General features: G+C 42.8%; 2 protein-coding genes across 5 annotated transcripts in view; both read left to right on the forward strand.

The window, feature by feature from the left end:
* The window catches only part of sdc3 (syndecan 3), a 35382-nt gene extending 27850 nt beyond the window's left edge, over positions 1-7532 (forward strand). For all 3 annotated transcript variants that reach the window (XM_077589973.1, XM_077589974.1, XM_077589975.1), the window contains 3 exons: positions 501-1315; positions 3424-3610; positions 4853-7532. In XM_077589973.1, coding sequence (XP_077446099.1) covers positions 501-1315; positions 3424-3610; positions 4853-5019 — 1169 coding nt within the window. In that variant the 3' untranslated portion in view covers positions 5020-7532. The remainder of the gene's footprint in view (positions 1-500; positions 1316-3423; positions 3611-4852) is intronic.
* Positions 7533-8364: 832 nt separating this feature from the next.
* On the forward strand, positions 8365-14975 carry nobox (NOBOX oogenesis homeobox). 2 transcript variants are annotated; one of them, XM_077589967.1, is made up of 9 exons: positions 8365-8634; positions 9515-10050; positions 11051-11216; positions 11291-11397; positions 11577-11725; positions 11810-11946; positions 12827-13022; positions 13109-13440; positions 14502-14975. In XM_077589967.1, the coding sequence occupies exons 1-9, from the start codon at positions 8607-8609 to the stop codon at positions 14927-14929; spliced, it is 2079 nt and encodes a 692-aa protein (XP_077446093.1). In that variant the 5' UTR covers positions 8365-8606; the 3' UTR covers positions 14930-14975. The 2 variants fall into 2 exon arrangements, with proteins under 2 accessions (XP_077446093.1, XP_077446092.1); XM_077589966.1 differs by lacking the exon at positions 8365-8634 and adding an exon at positions 8650-8847.
* The last annotated feature ends 648 nt before the right edge of the window (positions 14976-15623 follow it).

The following is a 15623-nucleotide window of genomic DNA, read 5'->3' on the forward strand; positions in this document are numbered from 1 at the left end:
GGTAGTCTTAGGGTATTGTATTATACATCTACTAGATGGATCTGTGGTAGGAGTAGTAGTAGTAGTAGTAGGGGCTGTATTATACATCTACTAGATAGAGCTGTACTAATAGTAAGGTTTAAGTTATGAAAGGATAAAAAGTATAAAAAAATCCAATCTGCCAAATTATTTTTTAAATATAATCTATTATTTGTTCAAGGCATTTTGCCGTTACGAATCCAAATTTTTAACGGGTTCTGCTTTCACAAACAGGTATCATTCCATTTCTTGTGTGCAGGGAATACATTAAAGTGATCATTTATTCATTTATTTATATTTTATGGGTTAGCAGTCACAATGGCCCTCTGAGGGAAATCATAACTATGATATAGCCGCCAACAAAAATGAGTCTGACACTCCTGCTGTAGTGGAACAAGGCTACTGTTTCTCTAAATGTAAATGCGACTTGACTTCAAATATTGTGCCATTTCAATGTAGATATTTGTTCTCAATCCTTTCAGTTCCTGACATCCGCGTGAGGCCCACATCACTGCCCGTTTCCTTCACCACAGAGGAACCCGTCCCCCAATCCACCACCCGGGCCACCAGCCCCGCCCCTTCCGCCGCGCCTGCGGCCGAACCCAGCGCCGACCCGGACCCCACCGTGGCCGTCACCATCGCCGCCGCCGCCGCCGCCACGGCCGTCGCCACCACTGAAGCCGCCGCCGCCGTCGTCACCGCCGCCGTGGCCTCCACCCTCCCGCCCACGGAAAGCGATGGCGAGACGAGCGCCTTCTGGGAACTGGAGTTGGAGAAGGAGAAGCAAGTGGAGCGGGAACGAGAACGGGAACGCGAACGGGAGCGCGTCCGCGAGATGGAGCGCCAACGGGAGATGGAACGGCAACGGGAGCGGGAGAGGGAACGGGAACGCGAGCGGGAACGGGAGCGCGAGCGGCAACAAGAGCGGGAGCGCGAGCTGGAGCGCCTACGGGCCGCCGCCGCCGCCGCCGCCGCCGTCGCCAGAACCACCGCCGCCCCTAAATCCTCTCCGCCGGTTGCCGTGGCGACGAGCGCCGCTCCCAGCGAAGAAGAAGAAGAAGAGGACGTGTACCTGTCGCCAGAGCCCACGTCGCCCTTGCCCTCGTTAGACGTGGCCGCCCCCGCGGAGGAAGCGTCCAGCGCAAATGTTCCCAGCACCAGCACCCCGCCCACTACCACCCTGACCACCACTCCCAAGAGCAGGTTCCCCATCAGGCCCAGGGTTCCTGTGGCAACCACCACGCTGAGGGCACCCACAGAAAAAACCACACGCCCACCACTGCCAACTACCACACAGGTGAGGGAATGGCCAATTTACACAAAAATACTCAAAGTAAAAATAGAATAGAATATGAATACATATTAAGGTGGTTAGGTCAGTTACTTATTTTCTGAGTTAAAGGTTTGGATATTTTTTTTCCCTTCACGATGAACATTGTTGATTAACATTTTTTGTTTATTAATATTACAATAGAATTTTTTTAATTCTGCTTTTGACAGCAGTTGGTTCATTTGCTGTCGGCCCTTTGAATTGAATAATAAATATTGCATAATGAGATTTAATGTGCATAAGTCACAATAAACAAACAGAAAAATAAATAATAAATAAATAGTCAACAACATAAATAAGTAAGGAAGTGCAGAAATAACAACAACAAACAGATGAACTGATAAAAAATCAATACGTAATAAATAAATAAATAATAAAAAATACTATAAAAAGATATAAATAAGTAGGAAAGTGCACAAATGACATCAACACACAGGTGAACTGATAAATAATAAATACAGAATAAATAAATAGTAAAAAAAATACAATAAAAAAATATAAATAAGTAGGGACGTGCACAAAAAACAACAACAAACAGATGAACTGATAAATAATCAATACATAATAAATAAATAGTAAAAAAATACAATAAAAAATACAATTAAAAATACAATAAAAAATACAAAACAGAATACAATAAAAAATACAATTAAAAAATAGTATAAAAATAGAATAAAAAAATACAATAAAAAATAGAATAAAAAAATACAATTAAAAAATACAATAAAGAAATACAATAAAAAATAACATTTAAAAAAAATAAATATAAATAGAGGTCTTCTAGTGACAAACTAAATAAAAACTCACAAAAGTATGAAATAATTGGACATCTATCACCGTCTTACATTGATGTGACGCCTCGTCGGAAGTCGGCGCTTAACTCAAACTGCTGAGTGCTCACTTTTTACTCTTTGGAAAAACGTGACGTTTCTAAAAACATTTTTAGACTTCGATTCGTAACAGATGTAGCTATAAAAACGTCCAAAAGTAAGTGAATAAATAAGCTGGTCTGCTCTCTAAAGACCTCAAATATACACTTTCAGGATATAGTTTCATGTATACGCCACTCTGTCATTACCCAAAATCCGGCAGCTGTGCGCGGTCGAGGCGGCCCCCCCAAAAATAAAACGTAACTTAAACGCGCACAGTAGCTGCTTTGTCTTTGTCACTGAGGGTGAAAAAGTGATTTTCATCGTACAAACTCAAGCTTTGATCGCGTTTTAATCGCTTTGCGCACGACGGATCGTCGTGCGAGAGATAACTAGACGCAGACGCTTGTGAGGGGCATCAAAACAGGATTTATTTTGGGGGGGTTGCGTCTTTTTAATGGGATTCGATGGAGGGGGTGTAATGCAAAATGTCTTTGTTGTCAGAACCGCCTTTGCAAGAATGTTACATTAATAGAACAAAGACATGTCTTTTGCCGTTGCAATCTGGAATGGCTGCAAATAGTTTTGAAGCTGCGAGATGCAACGGGCACCGGCCCAGATGTTGAGGCGGAAAATCTTACAAATCATTAGCAAATACTGACAAGCATGTTCAGTGCTATTTTTTATTTATTTTATTTTTGGGGGGGTGTCCATGGAAAATGGATGAGTCTCCATTTTGGTTGTGGTTTTGGACCTTGTTGTATTTATGGTTGCCCTCGGAGGGCCTTTAACTAATTGACTGTGAAAAGCTCTACAGTAATCCCTCGACTATCACGGTTTATGTAGACCAGAAAAATTGCGAATTAGGGTCACCCTATTATAACTACCTTTTTTTTTTTCATTTTTATTTTATTTAGTGCTAAGTCCTAGTAGCAAGAGTGGCTTCCGCTTACGAGTTTCAGCGTGGATTTTCACATTTTTGTGAACTTTAAAAAAGAAATAAAATATATTTTATTTATTCATTTGCATTATTTTTAATAATTAATAGCAGAAAAAAATGCGAAGTGAATTCGCGATCAGTGAATTCGCGATCAGTGAATTCGCGATCAGTGGATTCGCGATCAGTGGATTCGCGATCAGTGGATTCGCGATCAGTGAAGTCGCCATAATCGAGGGAAGACTTTAATGTCAACTTCCTGTTCCCAGGACAACAACGAGCTGGCCGCCGTCGGACCCAGCGGTGACTTTGAGATCCGCGAGGACCAGAGGAACGACCTGGGTCGGGGACTGGCGCCGGAGGATCCGGATCTGGTGGGCAACACGGTGGACGTCGGCAGCTCGGCCGCACAGCTTCCGCAAAAGAACATCCTAGAGCGGAAGGAAGTCTTGATAGGTTGGTGTTGTTTATCTTATCATCTTCCCTGTGTCTTCTCCAATGGAAAATACCCACTTACTATAACGCAACACCTGGGAACAATTTGCACGTTAAGGTGTTCTCTGTCCCATTCAACCTTTCCCAAAATTCATTTTGGTGAGTGGGCCACATTGAGACCACTTAAAAAGTTAGCTGGTCCGGACCACCTGGTACGGTATATCCGTGGTTTATTAGCTCCTAATTCCACTTCCCAACTTCTTTCCTCATATCCCAAAGCGTATTTTGTTTTATGCTAACTAGCAAAGGAGTTCCCAACTGGTCTGACCTCTCTGTCTCTTCCAGCCATTCTGATTGGTGGACTTCTGGCTGTGGTTTTTGCTGACTTCCTGGTCACTGGTAAAGAGCAGGAGGCAACAGACTTTAGACTAGACCTTGTGTGTGTTAGTGTGCACGTTAAGAGGCTGAAATATAAAGTCGGCTCCTCTTATCACGTGTCAGGCTGTGGTTGTAACGAGAAAAAAATCGGGTATTGTAGTGGTGTCAAACATATGGCCTGTGGGCGGAAGCAGAATTAATTTGTTTTTAGTTCATTTCTATGGGAAGCGTTCGTTTGAATGACGAGAAAATCGACATACGAGCTCCGTCCCGGAACGCATTAAATTCGTATCTCGAGGTACCACTGTAATAGGAAATAATCCCAAATTTACAGGGATTAACCAGTAAGTACCCTGAAATGACACAAAATAGCCTGCCATTGACAACGATAAAGGTCCAAATTCATTTTAATTGACTGTGCATGCCAGTCAAAATGGATGGCGATCATTAATTTACCTTGAAATGGCCAAAAATAATCTGGTCCAACCCATATAAATTTGAGTTTAACACCCGTGGTTTATTGTCTGCGTCTTAGTTTTTCCAAAAAGTTTAAAGGGCCAGCTGGTGCCATTTTGGAGCAAACACCACCCACGTGCAGAATGGCGGCAACCATTCCAAACAAAGACTCTTTTCTCTTTAATCTGGTACTGATTAGTTTAACTTCATTTCCACGGCCTTTGGCACATGTTGCCGCATCACATGCAAAAAAATGTCATCCTGTAATTAGCTTTTTTGTTTATTCCTACTTGCTTTCGGCTCGTTGGTCACGCGGTCCAACATTTTGCGTCGGGTGGATCAGACACGGACGCTCACATGCTCTCCGTTATGTGTGTCGCAAGTCACAAGATGAGTTCTGCCTCTAAATGTTTGTCCTCCCTCCCTCAGCGGTCATCGTCGGCGGCGTGGTGGGCGCCCTTTTCGCCGCTTTCCTGGTCATGCTTCTCGTCTACCGCATGAAGAAGAAAGACGAAGGCAGCTACACACTGGAGGAACCCAAGCAAGCCACCGTCACCTACCAGAAGCCAGACAAGCAGGAAGAGTTTTACGCGTAACGCCCGAACGCACCATCACGACCGCCACCATGACGCCGGATCTCCTCTTCCTCCGCATCGCCCCCCTCCCCTCCCCTCTTCCTCTCGTCCGCCAATCACGAGAGCGCCTTTTTTTTTGCGGGCTGGGAACTAAAGGGGAAAAAAATCGTTTAAAAAAAATAACACTTTTTTTTCAATGTTATTAATATTCTCTCGTTCTGTATGTGACTATGATTATTTTGTAAGAAAAACATCAAAACTAAACACGTTCGTGTGTCGGGGTTTAAAAAAAAAAAGAATTGGTAGCCTTCCGTTTTTAGCGACAAAAGCTAACAGTAGGAGAGAGGAGACTGGGTACGAAAGATTGTGGCTCTCTGATTGGTCGCACGGAGCTTGAGGTCAAAATGAAAGCTCGCTCTGTGCTCGGCCAATCAGAACGCGGACAGTAATAATCCTTAATATATCCATCAACATTTTTGGCCTGGGTGGTTGAATTATGATAATAATAACAATGCTGTATGGATAATAATACTACAAGAGGATGTGTATTTAGCGGTTTAAAACAAAACAAAAAGTTTCTATGTAGATATTATGCGCATTATCCTCTCCTGGAATCACTAATCATCTGCATGAGTATTTTTTTTTTTTTTTTTTTAATTTATCATCACTTTAGATGAGCTGTGCTCTCGTCACACGCACACACACACACACACACACACACACACACACACACACACACACATACACACACGCACGCACACACACTTTCCTGTCCGGATGTTTTTCCCTCATTTTCACTTTTCTACTTCCTGTCCTAACATGTAACATACAAAAAGCACACGTGTAATGCAATACTGTCGATCACAACGTCATGGCTCTACATTTTTTCCCCTCTTAATTTCAATTGTCGCTTGGTTTTGCGCCCTCGCCGCCATCTTTGCATGATTTTCATACCAACTGTGGAGGAAGAGGGGGGCAACAGGTTTGGATTTAGGGGGCGGGAGGTGCTTCTATCTAAGATTGTAACCATGCCAGTGCGACTGGGCTAGTAGCTTCTTATACTCGGTACTGTAGATATGAAAAAAAAATGTGCATGGGAGTCAAAACTATACATTTTTGTGTGTGCGTGGCGGTCGAATGGGTGTTAATTGAAGTTCTCACGATTGGTGGGATGCGCCATTCATTGGTGTGTGTGTGAATATCTCACTAGTTAAGTCATTCGCTGCCACTGGTAGAAATAATCCTAATCAAAGATACACTGCAAAAAAAATGGTTCAACGTTTAAACATTTTTTTAAATTTTGGTAAAATGGTAACACTGTAAAAAGGTTAATAGAATGACAATTAACTGTTGTTTGTCTTTTACAGTATGTGCTATATGTTGTTTTTCCCCCTCTTAGTTCAAATGGTGTTAGCAAATGTAGCAGTCGAGCGCACTGCCTGTTGAGCTAAAAGTCCCAGCTAGCTTTAGCTGCTAACTCGTTCTTTTCAGTTTTTAGGAATAATGTTTTCCTCACTTTCTACAGACACATCACACCACATGGTCTTTAATAACTCAGCAGTCAGCACCCTCGAGTGCCGCAGTGATTTCATTTGAAGTAAAAAAAAAACGACCAAAATGTATCGTAAAATGTTGTTGCTAAAGCACAATACCATATTTGCTTAAATTTGACACTTTTTAAAAATTGCTCAGTATTTTAGGGTACATTTGACCTATGTAACTTATATCATCAAAAATTTGGAATTAGAGCAAGTGCTTATTTTTCATGCGATAGACATTCAAGACATTTTGACTGGGAATCAAGTTGATTTGGACGTCTATCGCCGTCAATGGCGGCCAATGATTTAACCTTTTGTGAGAGAAATGTCAAATGTGTGTGTGTGCGTGTGGGTGTCAGTGAACACCTCATCCCAACTCACCGTGTGTGTGTTTGTGTGTGTGCGCATGTTTCACCTTGGTATCACACAACTGAAAATGGTGTGCACAGACTGTGTTTGCTTGCTCACAACTGAATGTCTCACACACACATACACATACATACATACACACACACATACACATACATACATACATACATACACACATACACACATACATATACACACGCATACATATACACACATATACCGTTTCCACACAGGCCGGACTGATCTTAACACTTGTCGTCTTTTCTAAAGTGACTGTCTCCAAATGTGTGTGTGTGTTTGTAGCCAAACCAGACAAGTGCGACTGTGTGCGCGCGCAAGGGCGATGGAGGCGTGCGACACGACTTCTACGTTTGCTGTTCTCATTCCTCTTTTTTATACATTTGCATTTTTTTAAGGCTGAGTTCTTTGAGTCATTGCGTGAGGGTGCGAGGAGGCCCAACCTCCGCATCACTGTCGCCCTGTCACTAATCTGCCTCTCTGTTCCAAATAAAAGACCTGATTGGCTAAAAAAACAAGAAAAAAAAAACAAACCTCTCACTTGCCTTTATTTAGGGGACAGTGGGGTTGGTTGTCACAATTTTTACTTGTTCATAGATATCTCCGCCTTTTTCCATGTGGCTTCAAGCAAACAGAACAATTTTTTTCAGAATATTGTGTGAAAACAAGACATTTTTTTACTCTGACTAATTTAGAGGTATTCATAAAATTTGTTATTATTGTTATATATTTTTGATTTGTTCATAAATATATAACAATAATAATATAATATATACAATTGTATTATTTTATTTCAATATTTTTCATGTTCTTTTTAAAAAGTTAACCTTATCAAATAGCTCATTATTTTTATTATTATTATTGTTATAATAATAATAATGTCTGATAACTATTCACTGCCTGAAATATAGTTATGACACACATTTTCACTCTCCAAATATGCAGATAGTGCCTAAAATACCTTAACTTTCGAGAGTTTTTTTCAGAAAAATATTTGAAAATAATATTAGCAAAATATTAAATGTCAGGCACCTTAATGTCTCAGTTTCATCGTTGTTCCAAGAAACATATTCCAGTAATTTTGTTCAGTGTCAAACAGTTATTTTAACTACAATGTGGAATTCATTTCCTTTTCCAGCTCCCAAAGTGAAATCCAAGTGTGCATTTTTTCAGATAAGTGACATATTACAAATATGTACCAGCACACTGTTAATTCTGAGTTATGATTCGTCTCCCTGTCCACTTTATGGCAACCAACCGTGAGTCTGTCAACACGCCATCTGCTGGCCCATTCAGGTATTACATAAAAAAATAAACACCTCATTAAGAAATCAGCGTGACAAGACGTGCGGTTAATCGGCTCATTACCATGTAGGCATAGCAATTAGAAGCCATATTGCAACATATTCATTAACAATAATGAGAATAAATGAACATTATCTATCGTTCGGCGTCATATTTAAGCCTTTTTAGCCGGAAATCAAGATGTGTACGCTTTAGAGTTGAAAGTAGCGCAGGTGCTTTCTCGCTCGCCTATTGGTTGCGGCGTGGTCATGTGACTAGCAAGGCTAACCAGGCAATTACCCAATCAATCAATTCTATCAGGGACCCGCCTTGTCAAACTCGGCGGCGCTAGCTTGACGTGTCCCCGGTTTAATTGCTTGTTAGTGCCTCGGTGAAGTCATGGATGAAAACGCCAACCAACAATTTGGTAAAACGCCTTTAATTGTCAATCACCAACTCGTTTATTAGCATTACTAGCGACTTACTCACTCATTGGTCAGCTAATTATTTCGACTTCCTTAGTAATTTCTTGAACATTTTGGTGTGGAAGAAGAAAAAAAGCTAATCCGTTTCCTCGCGAGGCTCCGGGGCCCCCGGGCTTGTCGTATGAAAGAAGCCCAAAAGAGGCTCATTAACTTCGGTGACCTTGCGTTCTGAGTTGGGGGGGGGGGGGCACTGGTGGTTTAGCTAGCGGACCCGACCTAATCATTTACAGTAAAGTGCATACCTAGGGAGGCTAATTAATGAAGTCACCTTACTTTAATTACTTTGATGTTGTGTTTTATCAGCTTTCAGTCAACATGTTCCTTGAAAGTTCACGAAAAGTTCTTCTAACTTTATTCAAATGCTTGTTTCACTTGTAATTTGTACGGCAATACCGGAACCACGTTCGAAAACAACTACAATGTAGTATTTTGAAACGCTAGAAATGACAACGTCTTCCTGCTGCACTTAATTTAAACTTCGGTTAGAAATAGTTTGTGCATCGTTTCTATTAATAGTAAATACTAGATAGTTTGTCATGGAAGGTTTGCCACAAAACTGAAATAAAACCCCCAAAATAGTTGAACTTATTCTTAAAACTGAAATATTCGCACATTATTTACATAACACAATTATGTTACGCTATCATATTGTTATTTTTGCCATTTGGGACATTAAAACCAATGTTAAATGACTGAAAATGACATCTGAATCCCCAATAAAATTATAAATAATATGGCAGATATGTTTGTTTTTTTCTTCATATCTGACAGTGGCGGTGCGTTTTTGGCTTGTTTGCAACCGTTTACTTTTTCTGTTTTCAGACTGCCCTAGTCTTTTGTGTGAGGAGTTGGAAACCAAAGTTAGCCAGGAGAAGAAGACAAGCGAGGAAGACGAGGAGCAGGTAGTAAGGGAAGAAGCTGATGGAGAGAACGACGGTGAAAATAGTCGCAGTGTACCTCAAGAGGAGGAGCAAGACGACACCAAAAATGCCACCAGAGTGGACCACGAGAGTCCCAAGCAGAAAAAGAGCAGAAGGACTCGAACGAAGAAGACTAACGAGCGCCCGAAAAACAAAAGAGCACAAAAGGAAACCGTCGAGGACAAAACCGAAACCGTGCCGACGAGCCCGGAAGGGAACCGAGCTTTGATGGAACCCCTCATCCCAGTCCCGAGCCCCTGCGACCTGCCGGATCCTGTCCTTATGGACTGCACTGGGTTGGATTTAGACGGATCCCCCCATCCTATCCCCCAAGTCGACTCGCCCATGAACCCCGTCCGGCCTGCACCGGCGGCCAAGAGGCCGCACAGCCCCTCTTTGCCCCAAAGTGGGTCTCCCCACGGCCTGGAACCACTGGAGGTGACCCACAACTAGCATATTCACAACTCAAAATAGGGTACAAATCATTAAGGGAATATTATCGTCCATTTTGAGGCATTACTAAAAGACAAAGCAGTCTGAAAATGAAAAGCCAGTTTCACATGTCCAATCTATTTGTAGTGGGAGGGATGGCAGCTAATGAACAAATATTTATTCACCGCCTGGGCGTGCACTAGTGATAAACCCATTTTTTGGGACTTTTTTTTTTAGTATTGCATACCTGTCAACCTCTACCGATAACTGCCCTTATAAATGATTATGATTCCCCTTACAAACCCCCCAAAAACCTTACAAACACCGTACGACTCGTACGGTGTTTGTAAGGTTTTTGGGGGGTTTGTAAGGGGAATCATAATCATTTATAAGGGCAGTTATCGGCAGAGGTTGACAGGTATGCTGTTGCGTGACATCGATGGCATCATTTTAGTGCCATGTTTGAACTGGCATGTAGCAATTAGTAGAATCCAAAACAAGTGTCAAGACTCCATGTGTGGGTGACTCAGGAAGTCTACCATTTTGGGTCAAAACTGTATTTTGACCAGGGTTCCTCTAAAGAGGAACTCGTAACTAATTCAACCTGCAGAGCCACTTTGACTTTGTAACAAAACTGATGATCATGAACCCACGTCAATTCAGCAATTTTATTTTAAAGCCTCAATTGGGGTTTTTCAAGAGCCATTGAATCCTAAATGGGTCTAAAAAGTAAGCCTCCTAAGCTAGTCTGACTTAGCCGTGTGACATTTGGCTTTCATATCTATCACGACTACAGCCACAAAAAAAATCTCTGAAGTCATGCCTGGAAAGGCTTCGGAAATCTGCCATATTAAGTTCACTTTAGCTACATCCAGGGTTCCTTTTAAAGAGGAATAATTCCAAATGTCCAAGCCAACGGTCCCGTTGCACCTCAACATTTGGGAGGCATCTCTCTCAGAAGGTGACCCACCAAAAAAGTCACAGGAAAATTGTTGTCTGTTGCCAGATGGAAATTACCCAAGTGTACTCCACCCGTCGCTCCATCCGTTACATAAGCCGCGGTCGAGGCCAGGCCGCCAACCTTCCGGTGCCCCCCAAGCTCGATAACGTGGACGTTTGCCCGCTGCCACCGGCACCACCCAAGAAGAAGACAAGGACTCTGTACAGCACAGGTCAGACCCATTTGAGTTAGATTTTGTGGTCCATTTGTGTTGTTTTACATGATTTTTTTTGTTCCTATCTGTAGATCAGTTGGAGCATCTGGAAGCCTTGTTTCAGGAGGAACACTACCCCGATGCCGACAAGAGGAAACTTATCGCTGCATCCGTCGGTGTCACGCCTCAGAGGATTATGGTTAGGCGGATAGTTTTTTTTTTGGTCCTGTTTTTTTCCATTTAGTTTATGGCAGGGGTAGGGAACCTATGGCTCGGGAGCCACATGTGGCTCTTTCGATGGGTGCATCTGGCTCTTCGCTAAATACAGTGTATATTTCAAATTTACAGTTTCTATTTAGTGTTGTTTTTGCCTGCCAGGTGTGGTTTCAGAACCGACGAGCCAAGTGGCGCAAAGTGGAGCGCTTGGGGTCATGTAAAGGTGAACCGCCGCAGACCAGGGGCAGGTGGAGTCCTGCCCGCTCCCACCCCCAATCTCTGCTACCCAACATGCAAAATGCGGCGAGCACGTGAGGGCGTGTTTGGCATAAGATGGGAATGCAAAATCAACTTGATGACCATCACGCTTGATTCTTTTTATTTTATTTTTTTAGCAATATGGCACCCGTCTTCCCTGGACACTTTGGCGCAAAGATGCCGATGCTGGAGTCTGTACCACCTGTGCCACCTTTCTCCATACTGTCTACGCAAACACAGCCTTCCTTCAGCCAACTTCTGGCCACCAGTCCAGGTTTTTTTCCCCCCATTTGTCGACGTCAGATGGGATGGTTTACTGAGTTTGCACAATCTAATGACATCCGATACAAGAGTTGCAATAAAGTAAGGTATCAAAATTGGGGTTTGTAATTATAAATGCAGCCGGGGAGAGAACATTTAAAGGTGTCAGACAGACAAAAATAACCACCTAGCTCTAAATAGTTTCACAAAATGACCACTTCTTTGTCTGATGTCTAAAATACATCACATAACTGATAAGACAGGAAAGACTAGAGCACGTGTCAAAGTGGCGGCCCGGGGGCCAAATCTGGCCCGCCGCATCATTTTGTGTGGCCCGGGAAAGTCAATCATGAGTGCCGACTTTCTGTTTTAGGATCAAATTAAAAGGAAGAGTATAGATGTATATTAAATTTCCTGATTTTCCCCCTTGTAAATCAATATTTGTAATTTTTTAATATTTTTTTTCTGTGTTTTTAGTTCAAAAATCATTTTGTAAAATCTAAAAATATATAAAAAAAACTAAAATAAACATTGTTTTAGATCTATAAAAAACGGAATATTCAGGGCTTTTAATCCAGTTCTTTTAATCCATTTATTTAAAAAAAATCTAAATATTAATCTAAAATGGTCCGGTCCACGTGAAATCAAGTTGACGTTAAAGCGGCCCGCGAACCAACCCGAGTCTGACACCCCTGAACTAGAGTATGACAGAGCAAGGGGCACATTAATGAATTTAATCGGACGCAACTACATAACGCAAGCAAACCGCACGTCATTCTCAATAGAGTTTTAGCATTGGCAGCTTGGATTTGTCATAAACGTCAGCTCACTGGTCCAAATTCTGCTCTCAAATGGCTTTCATGCCACCAATTGACCTGCCTTTCATCTTCAAGGTCAGCCCAGAGTGGGAGAGCCACCTGACTTTCACCCCCGCCCCATGCTCAGCCCTCCCCCTCTCAGGCGCGCCAGCCTCCCCCTCCTCAGCGCCTCCGCTGCCTACAACCTCAACATAGCGCCGCCACCTCTCTACATGGATGACGGCGCCTCCGTGGGCCAACGGGAGAGCCACACTCTGCCGATGGACGCCAGGTGATCAGCATTTGAAAGGGGAAAGTCTCCTCTTTTCCCAGGAAATATTTTGGAGGAAATCTATTAATTTACTCTCATGTTGTCAGTTCTCTGTATGACTTTAGCGACAAGCTGGACTTCCTGGCGCCAAGCAATCAGAACAACCCTCAGCTGTCTTATCCGCTGCAGACGTCTTACGGGAACAGGCCCCCCCAAGTGGCGCAGCAGCTTCAAACCTCCACAAATCACCCACCCCGCATGGCCTTCCTCAACCCCTCATCGTACCTCCAAAGCAACCCTTCGGACGACATCTCCTCTTCCTTTATAGCCTTCGGTCCGTCTGGGAATTCCACCGGCGGGGTCGCCTATTCTTCTGGAGGCCACACTTGCGTTCAGTCCCACGGCGGGGGGCAAATAATTATGCAGCCAAACAACTCTGGTGAGTGTGAAAAGGCCTTACATATTGCATTTATTGGCCCTCAACATTTTCACAGGGGGGGGGGAAGTCCTTTGTCGTTTGCTGGCAATTGCTTTCATAATCATACCTCATCTTACAAAATGATATTTCATTCCAGAAGTGATTTTGTAATGGCTTTTTTTTGTAAGTAGAGTCACATTTTGCAGTTTTCAAATAATTTACAGCATGTGTGTTTGCATTTCAGGGCAGTAAACATTCTGCTTTTTTCGGAACACTCAAGATGGTACACGGTCGATTGGTCGCCGGTCGATCGGTCGCCGGTCGATCGGTCGCCGGTCGATTGGTCGCCGGTCTTTTGGTCGCCCGGAAGGTTATTGATAATTACCATTTAAATCGTTGCTCAAATTCCCTAAATACAAACTGCGAATGACTATTTAGTCATACTTAATGCCCTATTAATTATTAGGCTAAAGAAAAGCTCCAAATTTCCCGGACTTTTATTTTTTTTTGTTGGAGAACTTGTTAAGACCCTGACTGAACTGACGTAGCTTCTTAAAGGGACAACGCATGTACATACAAACTCTTCTACACTCACACATCGGCTCAGTGAAAGTGCTCATGGCCATTGTTGGCTTTTATTGATGCGTAGACCGTGTTGTTTTACCTTGTTTTGTCGCCGGTCTTTTGGTCGTCGGTCTTTTGGTCGCCGGTCTTTTGGTCGCCCGTTGTCGCGGTCCGGGCGACCAAAAGACCGCGACCAAAAGACCGCGACCAAAAGACCGCGACCAAAGGACGGCGACCAATCGACCGCACACGCTCAAAATTCAATCAAATATTTCTGTTGTCCACTGAAATATCAACGACTACTTAAATCAAAGAAATAGTTAAATTTATATACATTGTTTTGCGGGGGGAGCTCAGTTAGGCAAGTTTCAGTTTCAATCATTTGATTTTCAAGCATGCCAATGATACCTCTTCCTCAAATTTCCCTGCATTTTTCCTCAGACCACAGAACTAAAGGCAATTCTTTTCCACATCCAGACGTAGCCTGACATGTTTAACGCTCATTTCTCACGTGACAGGTGGCGTGGGGTCCTACCTGTCGTACCCTTGGCCTAACGTTTACACCCAGCCTGCCGTTCAGCAGCTCGCCCCAAATTACCCGGCCGGATTCGCCGGCGCCGCCCGGGACCACCAGGTACCTTCGTCCTCCTCCTCCGCCGCCGGCGTGCCGCCGTGCTTCCAGCGCATGTACGCGCACGGCGGCGGCGGTGGCGGTAGCGGTGGCGGCACCGTTCTCCCGCCCGTCTCCACCCTGCAGCCATCCCGCCTCAGGGTCGAGGGCAGGGCTGCGGAGGCGGACACAGCCTCGCTAAATCCCCCCTCCCAGCCCAATCCCGTTTGCTCCCCAAGCTGCCCTGTGGCGCCTTCTAGTGTTAAGATCGAGTGCGACAGTCCGTGTGAGATTCACAGCCACTTTAATTGTGACTTCTCTGCTATTCACTTTTGAGTGAATGTGTGTTGAGCATAAACAATTATAAAATGTTTCTGTTTGATTTGGCTGATTGGTTCTGTTCGTCATTTAATTTAATCATGTGACATACCTGACATCATTCATTCTTTGTCCCAGCGTTATTAGTCCGCAATCATACAAACTATCGATACGTAGTATACAAATATATTTTCAGTGTGGTGGCAAAAACATAAATAATATGATAAAAATAATGTCATGTGAAATTCTGATTATGAAATGACACGTTGTGTCGTTGAATAGTTTTCATACAACTTGGCCCTTTAAAAAAAAAAAATAATAATCAACTTATTTTTCATTCATTCATTGTTAAAACACCCTACTCAAATTTGTCTTCATATTTCCTCCCACAAGAGAGCGCTATTCCTTTCCACTTTGGGTTGCTTGACAGCAAATATGTGCACATAAAAAAATGCAGATTTTTATTATCAAAACATCTTTGAATAATAAAACCAATTTCTATTTTGAAAACACAGTATTTGACTATTAAATATACTTTTAAAAATTCAGTAGAAATAGTGATAAAGCCCAACGTCATTAATATGTCAGGGAATTTTCAATTATTTTTTTAGAATATAAAGTAAAAAGGATAGTTTTTTTAAAGGTTTTAATAACAGGGGGGAAAAGCAATGAAAGGAGGCTAACAGACAATTTGGAATTATTTAATAAGTAT

This window comes from Stigmatopora argus, chromosome 21, assembly GCF_051989625.1.
Source record: "Stigmatopora argus isolate UIUO_Sarg chromosome 21, RoL_Sarg_1.0, whole genome shotgun sequence".
Lineage (NCBI taxonomy): Eukaryota > Metazoa > Chordata > Actinopteri > Syngnathiformes > Syngnathidae > Stigmatopora > Stigmatopora argus.